At 45.7% G+C, this 15,937-nt stretch overlaps 1 protein-coding gene and 1 long non-coding RNA gene across 26 annotated transcripts in view; one reads left to right on the top strand and one right to left on the bottom strand.

The window, feature by feature from the left end:
* MAPK8IP3 (mitogen-activated protein kinase 8 interacting protein 3) overlaps window positions 1-15,937 on the bottom strand; it is a 72,872-nt gene continuing 56,935 nt past the window's right edge. For 22 of the 25 annotated variants that reach the window (XM_019620877.2, XM_019620878.2, XM_010719898.3 and 19 more), the window contains 13 exons: window positions 14,932-15,097; window positions 14,281-14,466; window positions 13,448-13,634; window positions 12,619-12,741; window positions 12,283-12,363; window positions 11,701-11,768; window positions 10,151-10,299; window positions 9,146-9,317; window positions 8,899-9,012; window positions 7,554-7,592; window positions 3,794-3,973; window positions 3,379-3,522; window positions 1-2,811 (listed from right to left, as the gene is read on the bottom strand). In XM_019620877.2, coding sequence (XP_019476422.1) covers window positions 2,690-2,811; window positions 3,379-3,522; window positions 3,794-3,973; window positions 7,554-7,592; window positions 8,899-9,012; window positions 9,146-9,317; window positions 10,151-10,299; window positions 11,701-11,768; window positions 12,283-12,363; window positions 12,619-12,741; window positions 13,448-13,634; window positions 14,281-14,466; window positions 14,932-15,097 — 1,731 coding nt within the window. In that variant the 3' untranslated portion in view covers window positions 1-2,689. The remainder of the gene's footprint in view (window positions 2,812-3,378; window positions 3,523-3,793; window positions 3,974-7,553; window positions 7,593-8,898; window positions 9,013-9,145; window positions 9,318-10,150; window positions 10,300-11,700; window positions 11,769-12,282; window positions 12,364-12,618; window positions 12,742-13,447; window positions 13,635-14,280; window positions 14,467-14,931; window positions 15,098-15,937) is intronic. The other 3 variants (XM_019620883.2, XM_010719909.3, XM_010719908.3) reach the window with 1 other exon arrangement.
* LOC109370273 lies at window positions 5,775-13,441 on the top strand. Its single transcript, XR_004161541.1, has 3 exons — window positions 5,775-6,418; window positions 11,484-11,561; window positions 13,112-13,441. It is a non-coding gene; the product is annotated as an uncharacterized LOC109370273 (long non-coding RNA).

Below are 15,937 nucleotides of genomic sequence, written 5' to 3'. Positions count from 1 at the left end.
TTGCTGATGTTAACACATTTATTACATACAGAACAGATATGGTTTGTTGTTTGATAGCATAGGGAAAAAAGCACGGGAATGTATTCATACAGCGGTCTCTTTACAGAATGCCATCTTCAGACCAAACAGCGGAGTTTACAGGCCTTAAGACACTTTTTAAAATCCTTTTGTAACATACAAGATACTTTACATACATCACAGTGGAGATATGACAGGGAAGTGTGTTGAAGCCAGTCAGTTCTCACCTTGCTGCCCAGCAGCCACCACATCCCAACAGGAGCTGATAGCAGAGGCTGAGCTGGAGCCACCCCTCTGACACGTGTGCTTCTCTTGAAGGAAACCATGCACCAAACTGGGAAGGAACCTGCTGGCAGAGGCCCGAGAGTGGTTTCCTTATGTTGCCATGGACCAGTGGGTGACAGAAGACTGAATATTGTCACTTTTACTGCTAAAACCAGATAGAGAACAAATTGTAAGAGGTAAGAACGTTGCAATCCTGTATTTTTACGCTGAAGGTTTGACACACCTAAAGAATAGCATTTGCCATTAAATGACACCAAATTATGCCATTTTCCTGGCTCTAACTGTTAGATATCTGTGGAATCTGCTGTCTAAACATCTGTTATTGCACCCTGTGCCGTGACCCAGAGAGCCTGTTCTAGCAGAAAGCATTCTGGAGATATGAGTGAGCGTCTGGCATGGTCAGCATTGCCCCAGTGAGATGTCTCCTCTCAAATATTCCCCTCTACATGAATGGCTGCTTGCAGAGTCAGCCAAATGCAAGCCACAAATCCTGGCAAGCTGCTGGCTTGAAGATACAGCCCAGCTGGCTGCCTACCTCTGCAAGGAGCAGCGTGGGTCTGCACGTCACCAGCTGCTCAGGCAGTGTGGGAAGCACCGTGGCCCCATACTTTGATGGCTGAGGCCTCTGCACTCTGGGTAGGTCTTCTTGCCTCCCTGGATGGGAACTGTGTGCCCGAGCCTTTTTGGAACTGAGGATCCAAAGAGCATTTCAGGGTTGCTGAATGAGGACAGGTGTTAAAGCTTCCCCAGTGAATGCTGTGTTCCTGCAGCACACAAACAGCTGCAGACCACAAGGCTTGGGAGCAGCCTGGCCCATGTCAACAAGCACAGGCCATATTCCTCAGAGATGGAGGTGGACACCCCTGGGAGATCCAGGAAACCAACAAGACAGCCTCCAGGATCTTCTAAATTCATTGCTAACAGCTAGTCTTTGTAGAGAAAGGACTTGCAACTGTCAGAAGGGGAAAACAAACCACTGCCTCTACATCTGGAGCTGCCACACTTCGAATATGGAGCTTAAAACTGTTCTCCCTGGCTGCATTTTTGGCTGCTTCTCCTCTAAGCAGGACACACAGCTTGCACAAGGAGCGCAGTCAGAATTTCTCTCAGAGGCTGTCATTCTTTAGAGCAGTAACAGAGATCCAGCTTTTTAAACTACTCGCTAACCAAGTCAATCAGTGCTTGTGATGCTGGGTAAAAGGAGCTGGGAGATCTGGCCTCAATTCCCTTATCTTCAAGACCTCAGGCAAGAGACAGCCTGTACACCTTGACTGCACCTACACAGCCTTTCCTAACCTGACAGCCACCGTGTAAAGGAAAACAGCCACCTCCTTCCAGCAGGATGGGAACCTGATGAGTCAAAGTAATCTCAGTGTGTTAATGCAGAATTCATAGCACACCAACATTATCTGCCATTGCCTCTATTTTAAAAGCCAATAAATCCTACGAAGAGATAACTTTCTCCTAAAGCTTTCAGGCTCACAAAACGAATGAACTCAATTCTTTTCTGGTTGACTTTTTTTTTTTTGGGGAGTTAAAAAATCACTGCCTTTTCCCCCTTCAAAATAACAGGGTTCCAGTACTTCTTTGTTAATAGTTTTGAAAGGCCCCATGGCCTCCACAATCAACCATCTGTCACCCACCTGAGGCTACCAAACAACCCCTCTGGACACATGCAGTCACCCAGCACACTACTGCTATGATAAAAGCAGCAGAAGAGGAGGGAGATTTTCCATCTGCAAGTGTGGAGGATGCGTTCCCCGCACTAATGGCCCTGCCACCTTCTCCAGCCAAACAGCAAAAGCACTTCCCAACCTCGACATTCCTTTCTATTGAGGCTCCATGGACCTGGCTGCTGTCAGTCTGTGGGATATTATTCTATGCTCGGGTGCACTCTGTGCATAGTGGATAAGGTGGAAAGTCCACTGGTGAACAAGGAAGGATTTCTTCTGGGGTGCTGTAGGAGTTGTGATCCTCCATCGCTGCTTTGGCGGGGATGCCAGGGTGCTGTACTACTTCTCATGCAGGTGGGAGCAAGGCATCCTGCTGGAGAACCAGACCCACCACCTGTCCAGCTCCCCAGCCCTGGGCAAAGCTTTTGCACAGCTCTGGCTCCAAGCTTCACTGTTATCAATGCGCTGTCATTTCTCTCCTTGTAGACGCCAGCTCCAGAGCAGAACAATAATCCAACCACGCAGAAAGCTCATGGGCCCAAGATGAAAGCTGCAAGTTCAGAGGTTACAAAGGGGTCACAGTCTGAGGCAGGAGCCGCTGCAGTTGTCTGGGGTCGGTTTCCAGCAGTAGGAATAATGCAGGCGTTCTGTATGTACATCGTGGCATTCAGGTGGGAACAGGGACACTTACATTGGTAGGAAAGGAGAAATTCTCACTCTGGGATGTAGGATACCTGCCACACAATAATGTGGCTCCTTTCTGCCTTAGAAAGTACTGGCTTCACCTGGGTGGCATCTCCTGCATTCTCCTCTGTCTCATCATCTTCTCCATCCCCTGAAGACAGAAAGTAGAGTAAAAAAGGCTGGAAAGAAAATCCCAAGCTACACTGCCCTGGAATTGTTCAGAGGAGGTGGATATTTGTGCTACAGGCTCTGCAGTCCGATGACAGGCAGCAGGAGCCGAGACCTCCCTGCATGCCTGGAGAACATTTATAACAGCACGGTGCTTTTCTGTACTAGGCTTCTGTGAATGGAACAAACTGCCTCCAGCTAAAGGGAAAACCCCCTCCCATATGGGGAAGCCAATGTTTACAGCAGAGTGCCCCAGAACAGCATAGGTGACTCCGGTGGGACGGCAGTGTTTGCAGCCAGTGGCACAGATGTTTTTATTTTTCCAGGGCCATTAATGCTGACTGCACAGCACTGCAGGCACAGGCAGGGGGAAGGTTTGGCAGCTTCATGCTGTGGAAGGAAAATACTTGCTATCTGCCACCGCAGCAGGAGGTGGGAGAAAAACAGCCTCGCTTTTCAGATTTCTTTTCCCACAGCAATGATCCCTCTCCTTCACAAACAGTTCCCTTGGACCCCATCCAATTCCACACCCCCCACTGCAGGCACTCACCGATCCGGAAATCAATGTACCCTTCTCCTCCACTCAGCACCAGGACGTTCTTCAGCTTCTGCCCCTCGGTCTCTGTGGCTGCTGTGCTGGGGTTCTCCGAGGGGCTGTCCAACACGCTCCCATTCAAAGTTGCTAGGACATTGCCTGGGACAGGACAAAGGTGCCATCAGTGCCTCTGTTCAGCCCTCAGGGACTCTGAGAGACAAACACGACTGAGCAGGCCTTCTGCTGGTGAAACCTCAAAGGCACTGCAGTTTGAGCTACCAGTGTCTGAGTCACAGTGCTAGTGCTAAGCACTTGGCTAGTGCCAAGTGCTAGAAACTGGCAGCCTTCTGCTGCAGGTCAGCCTAAGCTCCTGCCTCAGAATGGACAGCACTAACAGACCCTCATAAGGAAGGGCTGTGCTCATCCTTACCAGGCACAGAGACAAAGAACTTGACAGCATCGCGGTGACCATGGAAACAGAGCTGTGCCTGAGCCATGGAGCAGTAGGGAATAAAACTGCTGGCAGATTTGTCACTGGTGTCATCGCCATACACATGGATGACCCCGCCAGAGCGGCTGCCCTCTCCAGAGGTGGGTGAAGTCTTGTTGGCTATGGACAGGAGAAAGAACACTGTTAGTGATAGTTTTGGCCCCATTTACAGGAAGGGCACAATCAAAAAGAAAATTCATGAGCCATGAAGGAAAACCCTTATGGATTCAAACCTCTTAAAAGGTCTTATAGAATAAAATGTTCAGGGAGGACCTTCAAAGATCATCTACTCCAACTGTCTGTCCGCTTCGGGGCTAATCAAAACTTAAAGCATTTTATTGAGGGCATCTCAATACACAGTCCAACATCTCATGAACACTGACAGGCATGGGGCAGCACTCGCCTCTCTAGGAAGTTCCACTGTTGCCCTCCCCTCATGTAAAGAAATTCTTCCTGATTCCCAGTCTGAGCCTCCCTGGCACAGCTCTGGGCTGCTCCCACACATGCTGTCCTTGGCTCCCAGGCACAAAGCACAGCACCTGCCTTGCTTTCCCTGCTCAGGGAGTGCAGAGCAGAGAGGTCACCCCCAGCCTCCTGTTCTCCAGAATGCCCTCAGCCTCTCCTTACAGCCATGCCTCCCAGTCCCATTACCAGCTTTGTTGCCATCTGGATGCCTTCAAGCACCTTAACATCCTTTCTATATTGTGGAGCCCAGAACTACACCAAATATTCAAGGTGAGGCCACACCAATACTGAGTACAGCAGGAGAATCACCTCTTTTGACCTGCCAGCCATGCTGTGACCCAACAGACTCCAAAATGCAGTTTGCTCTCTTAGTGCCAAGGCACCCTGCTGGCTCCCACTGAGCCTGCTGTCACCACTTAGATCCCTTTTTGCTGAGATGCTCTTCAGCTACTCGTCTCCCATGCTCTGCTTGTGTCCAGCATTGCTCCATCCTGGGTGCAGAACTCAGCATTTTCCTTTGCTGAACTTCATGCTGTTGCTCCTTGCCCAATGCTCTATCTATCTAGAGCCCTCTGCAAGGTTTCTCGACCCTCTGAGGAGTCAAAAGCACCTCCTAGCTGAGTGCCATCACATGCTGAGGATGCACTTCAGTCCTACATCCAGATCACTGATAAAATATTGAATAGAACAGGCCCTAGAACTAAGCCCAGAATTATGTAAGGGTTATACTCATAGGATCCCTAGAGTTGGAAGGGAAATTTAAAGGTCATCTCATCCAACTCCCTTGCAATGCACAAGGACACCACAGCTAGATCAGGTTGCCCAGGGCCTGATCCAGCCTGGTCTTGCACATCTCCAGAGATGGGGAATCTACCACATCTCTGGGCAATACGTTCAGTGCCTCACCACCATCACTGTAAAATACTTTTTCCTTTATCCAACTTATATCTACCCTCTTTGGGCTTGAAACCATTTCTCCCTGCTCTATCACCACAGACCTTGCTGAAGAGTCTGTCCCCTTCTTTCCTGTAGCTCCCCTTTAGATACTGAAGGCCACTCTCAGGTCACCTCACAGCCTTCCCTTGTCCATGCTGCACAGCCCCAGCTCTCTCAGCCTGTCCTTACAGGAGAGGTGTTCCATCTTTTGGATCATTTCTGATGTGCTCCAACAGGTCCATGTCTCTCTGTACTGAGGACTCCCCATCTGGATGCAGAGCTCCACATGAGTTCTCACAGAGCAGAGCTCCCTTGATCTGCTGGCCACACAGCTTTGGATGCAGCCCAGGATATGGCTGGCTTTCTGGACTGTGAGAGCATAGTGCTGGTTCATGTCCTGCTGCCATCCACCAGTACCCCCAGGTCCTTTTCAGCAGGGCTGTGCTCCATCCTTTCATCCCCAAGCTTGTACTGGTAATGGATGTTGCCTTGACCCAGGTGCAGACCTTTTGCACTCGGATTTGTTGAACCTCATGATGTTCTCCTGAGTGCACTGCTCAGCCTGTCTGGGTCCCCCTAGATGGCATCCCATCCCTGTAACAGAGGAGACCATAGCAGTCTATATGGTCCCTCTCTATTAGGCTGGTTAAATCCATTCATAGTAACAAAGTCCTTTTTTTATTTGGCTGTTAATGATGCACACTTCCCTGGTGGTGGTGGTGGACAAGAGTGACTCTAGGGCACACAAGACAAGGCCTCTGGGGTGCGCTAATAATAATAATAATAATAATAATAATGTTCTTCTCCAGGAACAATCCTGTCCAGCCTTCAGAAGTCACTTACTGTCCTAGTGATCAGCCTTTGGGACTCGGCAATGTAAGCAAATGTATCCACTGTACCTGAGACACAATCAAGGCTCTAGTCTCCCATACTAGACCTGGAGGACTACTGCTATTTTGGGAACTGAAGTTGCTTCCAAATCAAGTCCTCTGCTCGTGCCAAGCTGCTTTCAGCAGCCTCTGTGTCTGGCAAAGGCCTCTCAGCCCAGCAAGTGTCAGAGCAGTGGAACCAGCGCCTTCCTTAGTCCTTGATTTAGAAGATCAGCTACTCAAACAACGAACATCAAAAAGATGTTCAACATCCACAGCATCCAAGGACCTCAAGGTGAGCTCAGAGGCATGCATCTATCAGGCCTGTGCTTTCAGGGTGGGAGAGCTTCCATTCACCAGGGAAGAAAGCAGTTCTCAGAGGTGAGGACGGGAAATGCTTTCCTTCTGCATGTACCCATATCAGTAAACAAAACCAAACAGTACTAAAATCAGAAGGTTTTCACTTCCTGTTTACTGACAGAGCAAAATGAATCGCTTACTTACTATCTGTAGCTGTGTATGTTGGCTTGGGCTGGTTTTCAGTTATTAAGAGGCTCAGGAACAAAGGAGGTTCTCACCTAGCAGATTTGCAATGGGATGCTGAGGTAAGTACAAATATTTGGATGGAGGAATGAGAATCAGTGTGTGCTGGGGGAAGATCCCTGAGATGAAAGCTTTCTGCACCTCTGTGCTTTGGTTTACTGAGGACAGACAGAACTGGCTGAGCCCCAGTAGACAAGGCTCTTCCAGCTCAGTATCTGGCTTCTCACAGTGATCACTACCAGAGGCTTTAAAAGGAAGAGAGATGCACCAATAATGTTTCTGGACAGGAGCATCTTACAATGAGAAAAAACACTTTCTGTCTCTAAAAACGCTGAGGCAAGTATAAATCTGAACAGCAAGGTCAGACCTTGCTTTAACTGACACAACCAAACAATTCTCAGTATTCATTCAAGTTCTTCTTTTAAGTGTTGGCTGACTACCTGCAGCTGGCAGGTGTCACAGCACTTCCTACACTGGCCTGGAAACTGATGTGAGATGCAGCCTCAGAAAACCAAGGATGATCAAGGACGACCTTGGAAGAACAGTGTGCTCCTGCTTCCTGGAGCTGAATGAATGAATCCTCACAGTCTCCAACTCAGACCTGGCCTACCAGAAAGGCAGTACTGCATAGTACTATATAGTAAAGTACTTGACACAAAAAGCAGAGGGGCAGCTGATGAGATGGATGAAAACGTTTCAGACCGTAGGAAATGATCATATTTACATTATTGTCTCTGGTCACTTTTCTTACTTGACTAACTTAAAATGAAAGAGATGAGGAAAAATGGAGGGGGAGAGCTGAATGGCAGGATGGAAGGGTAGGAAAGTGACTGCAAAGGTGAGCAGCTGCAGAAGTGAAAGCTGAAGGAAGGAGGCAATGGACTTACCCCGGAGCCCAAGGAGTTGGCCTCGGTGGAGGACTACAGCTAGGCAGAGGCAAGGAGTGGGAACACAAAGGGGCACAGGAAGAGACAGGAAGGATGGGAGAAAAGAAAAAGGTGATTACTGGGAGAAAATTCAGGTAGCAACAGAAATGTATATACTTGGAGAAACCACATGAGCTACGGGCTCCATTAGTTCATTCCAACACTGTTCTTGCTCGTTTTACTCTTATCTTACAAAGACAAATGAAGTATCTGAGACAGATGAAGGTCCTTGGTCACAAAGATCTATTGCTAAAGTTTCTAGTGAAGGATTACAGCTTATCACATTTTTAAAGAAACATCAAAAGATAATGGAACTGGTTTACAGCAGGGAACAAGCTTAAATTGGAATTATGACAACAGCATCAGACCCAGGAGGTGTTCAGCTCCAGTAGCCTTAGAGGAGACAACCTCAACTCTGACTTCCAGAAGAGTTGCAACAGGTTTGCCCCTTTTACTTGAGAGCCATTTTCTTCTCAGCTTTCCTGCCAGCACTGATGAGAAAATGTACATCTCGCTGCTTTCCACTGAAAGGAGCTGCAGTCAGCCTCAAGTCCTACTCCTTGTTATATTTTGAAACAGACCTTCCACCACGAAAAATTAGATGATGACTGGCAGGTACTGAACAGGCTTACTGAGAGCTTCAATTAAACTTCCAGTGCTGGAGATGTGCCTTTCAACAACTGCTGCCACTGGACTTGTCTTAGGATGCTGATTTCTACTTGACTAATAAAAACTGAACTCTAATTTGAGAAAATGAAGCTTTTTCTAAGGTCAATTTCTGCAAAATAGTCTCATAGACATCTGAGCATCTCCACACCAGATAAAAATTTCCAGGGAGATCTTCCTGGTGACTTCTCATCCCACAGCCTCCTCCTTTTGGAGACTTGCTACAATTCCCAACTGTTTCAACTTGCTTCCCAGTAGGTACAGAATCAGTTCACATCAGCCTGCTCTGTCAAGGTCACCCTCAAAAGAGAAGGCTGTACAGAGGGTACAGATGACATTGGCACCCAAGAGAAATACGTCTTCAACTGAATTGAAAAGGAACAGTGATAAAATGTCTATTTGGCTTTAAACAGGTTAAATCCATTCAGCTGAACACTTAATTACATAACTGAGGAAGAGTTAAATCGAGGCCTGGGTCACTCACACTCAGCGCTCTTCTCTCTAACACTTTGTCAAGCTCAGAGTAAAAATGTCCAGAAAGTATTAGCCCACCAAAGCCATCTGCCAGGAATCACCAATTACATCAAAGCACTGCTCTTTTCAGGGGGGCACAGAAAAATCTCTGACAAATGTCACTTACTCTCAGTCAATGGAATGGAGATGACAACACCGTTCCCTGTTCCTACCCAGAGACGATTGCCAGCGATGAGCAGGGCTGTAATCCGTACAAATGAGAAGCCCAATTTTCCAGTACCTGTAAGCACACACAAGAATGGGAGCAGCAGTTAAATCTGTATGACTTTTGGGCAATGTCTGCTAACGAATTTTCACTTCTCTCTGATCTCAGTAAGCAACAGACCATCGAGAGGCGATCCCTACTGCCTCACCTAGCATCTTGCTGACATAAGGCTCAATGTCAACGTCCTGCAGATGTTGATGGCTGTGGGCATGGTAAAGCCTCAGGGTGGAATCCAGGCGGATGGAAACCCACACTCCATCTCCAATCCACGCCAGCTGTCGCACCTGGCTCTCGCGCCGAGGGTGGGCATCAAAGGACTTCTGAAATGACACATAAGTAGAGCAATGCAAGTTCACAAAAGGTGTTCCAATTATCTATACATATATTCTATTTTCCTTAACAGATTGCTTGTTTGGGTTTCAAAGGCCTTGGACAAAATGTATTAATGCCACATGACCTCAGAAGTTCAGTATAGGGTACAGATGATGCTGTATCAAACAATGAGTTTCATGGTGCAGAGCTGTGGCTCCCCAGAGAATATGACAGTCTTTGCATGCCACTTTGGGAGCAAAAACATTTAGAAACCAGCAGCTCCAAGAGAAATTCTGAAGATCAGCAAGCTGCCTTCGCTCACTGATGTGAACTGTAGCTTCAACACTTCTCTCTATGAGTAAATTACTCCACGCACTGTTAAGCATGCTTGCACTAACACCACTAAACAAATGTTTCAACCAAAAGGGTCTGAGTATTTTATTTTTTTTAATTAGGCAAGTGGAACCACTTTGGCTTGCTGACTTATTCTTCCTTCATGCCACAATGCCTGCAGATGGAGAAGTCTCAGACTGTACACGAAGGCAGCTGTAATGCACAGACATGTTTGTACAGCATGTGAGCCCAGGGTCTCACAAACAAAGGCAAAGACAGCGCTCATTTCAGACTTTCTGCAAGATTTAATTTCTGCCAAAGGAGGAAGGAATAAAACCCCCCCTGGCAGATTGGGTCTCAAAATAACCCCAGCTGGCAGTTTGATAGTTTTCATCCCAGTCAGTATCAACAACAAATAAGTTCTGTGTTTCCATATCTGCAGCAGAAAACAGATAGAAGAATAAATGTAACTATCTGTATGCATACATGCACACATTTGCTCTCTTACCTCAATCTGCATTGTCTTAGGTTGAATAACATGGATTTTGTTCTTGTAGCCACACCAGACTCTGTCGTACACAACAGCCATGCAGCGGATAGAATGGTGGGTGTGACCAAGGTCCATTAGGTGGTAATTACTGAGATCCCACTGACGATCTAGGGTGAAAAATAAGAGCAGAAAGATGCATTTCTGCCATTCCACTTATATCTAGGTATACAAGGCCTAGCTGATACTTAAAAGCTGATCTTGCTTATGTCTGTGAACTCCCCATCAGCACATGATACTGCTTCAGGCACAGCCTTATAGTTAGCAGGCACATGACAAAGCTTAGTTTGGTAGGCTAAAAGCTCTCCAGCTCAGGCTAATTTACAGATCCTTTTACAGTAATGAAGTGAACAGTCTTCCTTAACAAGTACAACAAAATCAGAAGGGGAAGAAGAAAGACAAGCTAACAAGACTCTGTGGAAACTTAAAAGCAAATGGAGCACGCAGTTCTTTATGGTGAGGTTGTCCCACTGCATACACAGACAACACTATTTCTGTGAATTGTCAAATCCAGGATAAGGAATCAGATATTTCTTCTCTTGTTCTTACTTTCTACCTCATCAGATAGATACTGTCTTTTGCCTCTAGGTGATGAAGCATTATCATATTTCTGATGGGAACATTTAGAGTGTGCCAGCGGTCAGGCTTAGACTCACGAAAAAGCCTGAATCGAAAATTACATTGCACAAAACCAGAGTATCTGGTTGATAAACTGTTACCCAAAGAACACCTGATAAATAAATTCTTTTATTCACAATTTTTGCAAATTCCTCTGAGCTGTATGAGCACAGCTCAGGAACTGCTGAAGTTATAGGGAAACAAAATCTACAACAGCGAAGAGGACAAGAAACACAGAATTCAAAAAAATATCTTGAAATGAGAGGATTAAGGCACATCAGTTTACTCAGACATCTTTCCTTTATCACAAGAACAAGTGGTGCAATGTGAAGGATCTATTTGTTTGGGACTTTCAGTCTTCCAGAAAATCCTAGCTCCGTCCTTCTGCATACACAGAGACCAATTCCACTACTGACACAGATTCTAACTTCCCTGCACTGCACAGATGATCTGCTCAGGCACTGCCTCCCGGAGCTGTTGGAGCTCCCTTCACACGAACCGTACAGCTGATTTGTGAACGCCCAGTAATACTGGTTATGACCCAAATGCATTAATCTCATGTTTGATGAGATCAAACATGCCTCAAGCAACTGCACAGTGTATGTGCTCCTAGGCATGTTGCATTTGTTCCACCTATGCTATATAGCATTTTTACACTTTTTTTTTTTCTTTTCAGAAAACCTCAGGAAATGATGTTGGAAAATTTCTAATATATATGGAGATGTCTGGAGATGATTCAGGATAAGGGTTACAGGTATATAATAGCTATGCATTTTAACTATGTGTTTGTACTCTGGCAATCTAGCACTTTTTCTTTCTTGACTTGGAATACTATTTAAATAACTGCCACAGTCTTGACCAGCTTGTTTTTCTTTTATTACACTAATCCTTACCTTCTCCTCGGTGGAATATGGCCAGTGTTCCATCTGCCAGAGCAACGAGGACCCTTCCTTTCACATGTCTGAAATCACAGGACAGGAAAAACTATAAAAAACTTAACAGATCCTCTTTCTGATATCCAGGCAAACCATTCTTATGTTTTCTCTAGTATTTCCATTCAGATTTAGTCTTGCTGGAATGGCCTATAAGGGCTCAGAGTCCAATCTCCTACCTTGTGTGTAGTCAGATCATCAATTTCCTTCTGAGTTTAACTTCTCTTTCACACTATCAACTCCATCAATTTCAACAGGTTCCACCCTATTTACAACCCTTCTCAAATTTTCCTCTTCTCCTTCCCACTTGTTTTCACCTGATATTGTAAATACATTGTAGTACCTTCCTTATTCACTGTATTGGCTCACGTCTGCAACTGTACAGGAAAGTGACTCAGCAGGAGCCCCAGGAAAACTATCCCGATAGATCAATGCACTTCAGAGTAAGAAAAAAGATGACTGACAAAGAATTACCACCCCCATGGAAGATACTGCTTAGGCACTGAGCATCCTCCTTCAGTGTCCCTTGGTGTGTGTACTTACACTAGACTCAGCACGGAGTCCTTTAGCTTTATTGAGTGCAGACACTTCTTCCAGTTAGATACAGCAGAGTGCACGTAAAGCCTGGGATAAAGGACAAATCAGGGAGGGTTAGCAGCAAGGCCACACATCTTAACACTAACCAGGCCTGCATTTTTTCTTTTGGTAAGACAGAAATGTGCACAGTTAGGTGAAGTTACAGCGCCCATTATGAGCTAAGGACTCAGAAACAGTAATGAATACCTACTTTAGCAACAAAAGCAAACTAGATATGCAAGGACATGAAAAGTGGAGGCCAGAGGACGACTGAGGCAGAGAATCTGCATAAAGGGAACCTACCAGCCATTCTGTGCTCCCAGCCACATGGTGGGGGCAGCACTGGTGCACGTCCCAGCAGCATCCCCATTCAGCTCCTGATCTGGCAGTGCTGTGCTCGACTCTGTCTTCAGCTGCCCATTCTCTCTTAAAGGGCAAAGGAAGGTTGTTAGAGGCCTTTAGCTGTAATGCACAGAATGCTCACCTGCACTCACAGACTGGCACTGCACAAGCAGATAAAGGCACTTCTACATACACAACACATCCCTCCCCTCAGTGTTTTTCAGTTCCTTGGCTCCTGAATATGCAAAATTTCCTTTCCCATCCCCTGCCAAAACAAACAGCCATTACTTTATGGCCAACAAAATTAATTTAGTGTTCGGAAGTAATTTTCTCTAACAATTTCTGTTCATTTTCAGCTCCAACAGAAATCAGTCAGAACAACCCCTCAACCAATCATATCAGGCACATTAAGAATTCTGGGGCACTGACTATGCTTTCTTCATTATCTTTACAGACATTCAGAGTTACTGCTGGCATAAACAAATGATCACACATGGATCAAAAAGCCCCTTTGGTAAGAACATTAAGTGTTTGTGTATTTGGAAGATCTATCTAAATAATCATCAAGAGATCAAATAATTGCTCTTCAACAGCTGACACAATCTGCTGCTGCCTGAACTGCATTTTTTTTATTTCTTCCTGCCCTCATCATTCCATCAGAAATACTATCTGGACACAAAATGGAAAAAAGTTTGACACTTTATGAGAAGATCAGACTTGTTCTCATAAGCAGCTTATGAAATCAGACCTGGTAGTAACTGAAGGGACACATTGGCCACACACAGCCTACCCGTTCTGACGAAGAGGTGCCTGTACAGGGACTGGGTCTGTAAACACGTGCTCTGTGAGGGGTCCAGAACGGGCTTGAACGGGCTCTGTCTCACTTGTACCATTCTCTGGCACCTCTGTAGCTTCTGTTGCCTCCTCTGTAGACTGAGATTGGTTGATCTTCCCATTGCAGACAGCAGCCACTTCACCTAGGAGACAAAGAACAGTGTGAGCTGCACAAAGAGCAGGGGGACCGAGCTGAAAGCTAGCCAGAAAGAAATCGTGTCTTAATTTCTTTCACTTTATCCTTATTTGTAAATTACAATCAAACCTAAAGACTGCATCGCAGACAGAAGCTCCTCCAGAATGTCTGCTGCTCTGGGAGGAAAATAGAGGCAGTTTTCCAGTGAGACACCACCCGAGCTTAACAGAATATCAAGAGTTCTCCAAGGCTACCCACAGCAGTGGGTAATCACTAGCATGTAATCAGCAGTACATAATCAGCAAGAGCATTATTACATTTTCATATAAGCTTATATGACTTGAAGACATGGTTGAGAGGAAAAAGCAATTAGAACAGGATTTAGGAGAGCTAACATCACCTACTAAAAATATTCTGTTATTTATTTTATTTCTTCCTGACTGACCCCACAACTAGGCTGTGGATCACTCAGAAAAGGATGGGTCTAAAGGAAAAAGCACCAAATGGGCTTCGGATATCATGTACTGCATTAAGAAACGTCTTGAAATCTCTGAAATAGTTAAGTCAGAGCAGAAGGATGCAGCTGTAAGACCAGAAGATCACATGCAACTAGCTATTAATAGCTGCCATTAGGCTTTATATCCAAAACTCACTCTGTCCCTTGTCCAGCACAGGTGTGTCACCACGCGAGGAACAGTTGCTTCGTGGCACATTGCAGCGAGTTGCACAGCCCACCAGAGTGATTCCTGCCAAGACACCATCTGTTCCAGACGACTCTTCAGGATTTACATCTCCCTCCAGAAAGATCTCTCCTGGAGGATAATCACTCTCACTGGCCGCTGAAGGGCAAAGAACAGATTCTCCCATAAATCTAGCAGTCACTGCCAACCTACACATCCCAGTAGTCCTGAGGTCACCATATGGTTGGATGCTGATACTCAGGATTCACTAGCCCCAGGGAGGGACCACAGCATCAGCCAACACTGTAGTGAATCTCCTCATTCCAGTGTCAACTATCACACCAGCTACAGAGCCCTCCAAACCTGAGCAAGGGTCACTCTTCTCCCCAAGAGTCATCCTTTGCATGCCAAAGGAATCACTTATTAAATGCTCAGAAGTGAAGAATCTCCAAAAGATTCCACTTACAAGAAGGCAAGCTCTGGAGTTATGCTCTTGAGGGACAATTACAGAATGCAGCAGCTTCCAAAGGCCAACTCTGAAGTGAGGATGCTACATTTGTCACTCCTTAGCTGAGCAGGTCATGACCTTGTGCAGACCACAGCCAGTGGTGGAGCACTACTTACCAGGGATGCTGGAGATGCAGAGCACATGAGCATTGCAGACAGTGAACTGGTCCACCACTGTGCCAGGCTGATTGGCATCAATGATTACAACTTTACTTGTTGACAGGGTACTGGTGAGGATCCAGACACGACTGGACGTGGCATCCATTTCATGGAACTCCTTTGCCTTCAGGAGAGCAAACACAGGCGGAATCAGTGCTCCCCTCAGATCAGACCGAGCATATTCTTGCTTGGCAACATTTGTGCATGCAAAGATCACAATACCAGTTCCAAAGATCCCACTCTCCTCCTAGCTGGTGCAACGGAAGCAATGCAAATTTTCTTCACACTGCTGCACTTGTATCTGGAAGAGTGGCCAAAAGCCTGTATGGCTCCTAGGGCCAGGGGAACTCAGCCATTAATTTCTGAGCTATCTGACTAATATCACTGAACATTCACTTTAGACAGAATACCATGAAGCTGGGATGTGCTCAAGCTGTCAGCATAAGCAAACTGATCACAGTGTGAGACAGGTGTGACAAAATCTACAAACCAGGAAGGAGAAAATGTTGTATCTGTTGTATCTGTATATATACATCTGTACTCTGTAAGTGGGTCTTAAAAAACGCTTAAGACAACATTTGAAAAAACAGAGCTGTAATAAAATCTCAAGAACTTCAATTTATGAACCAAATGAATTCATGGACTTTGTTATGTCTATGTTCTTCTCAAAGCATTTTTTGCTGTTTGGTTTTGTGTGGTTTTCTTTTTTCATTTATAGTGCTGAGGACTCTGCAGTCTTCCTAGCAACTTCATCGGTCCTTATCTATCACTATTAGAATTTTTTTCAAAATTCCAAATGTTCCAAAAACTGACAGTGGAAAATTTCGCCCCAGAGGATTTATGCCAAATTTCAAAAAGTTCCTGTCTAAGAGAACCCCACTAAGCTTCCCCAAATAGCCAATGCCTCTGAATGACTACAGCAGTAGTGACAGTAGAAGACTTCATCCAGAGCATTACATAATGT

This window comes from Meleagris gallopavo, chromosome 16, assembly GCF_000146605.3.
Source record: "Meleagris gallopavo isolate NT-WF06-2002-E0010 breed Aviagen turkey brand Nicholas breeding stock chromosome 16, Turkey_5.1, whole genome shotgun sequence".
Lineage (NCBI taxonomy): Eukaryota > Metazoa > Chordata > Aves > Galliformes > Phasianidae > Meleagris > Meleagris gallopavo.
The sequence above is the reverse complement of the archived record's forward strand: the minus strand, read 5'-3'. Positions and strand labels throughout refer to the sequence as shown.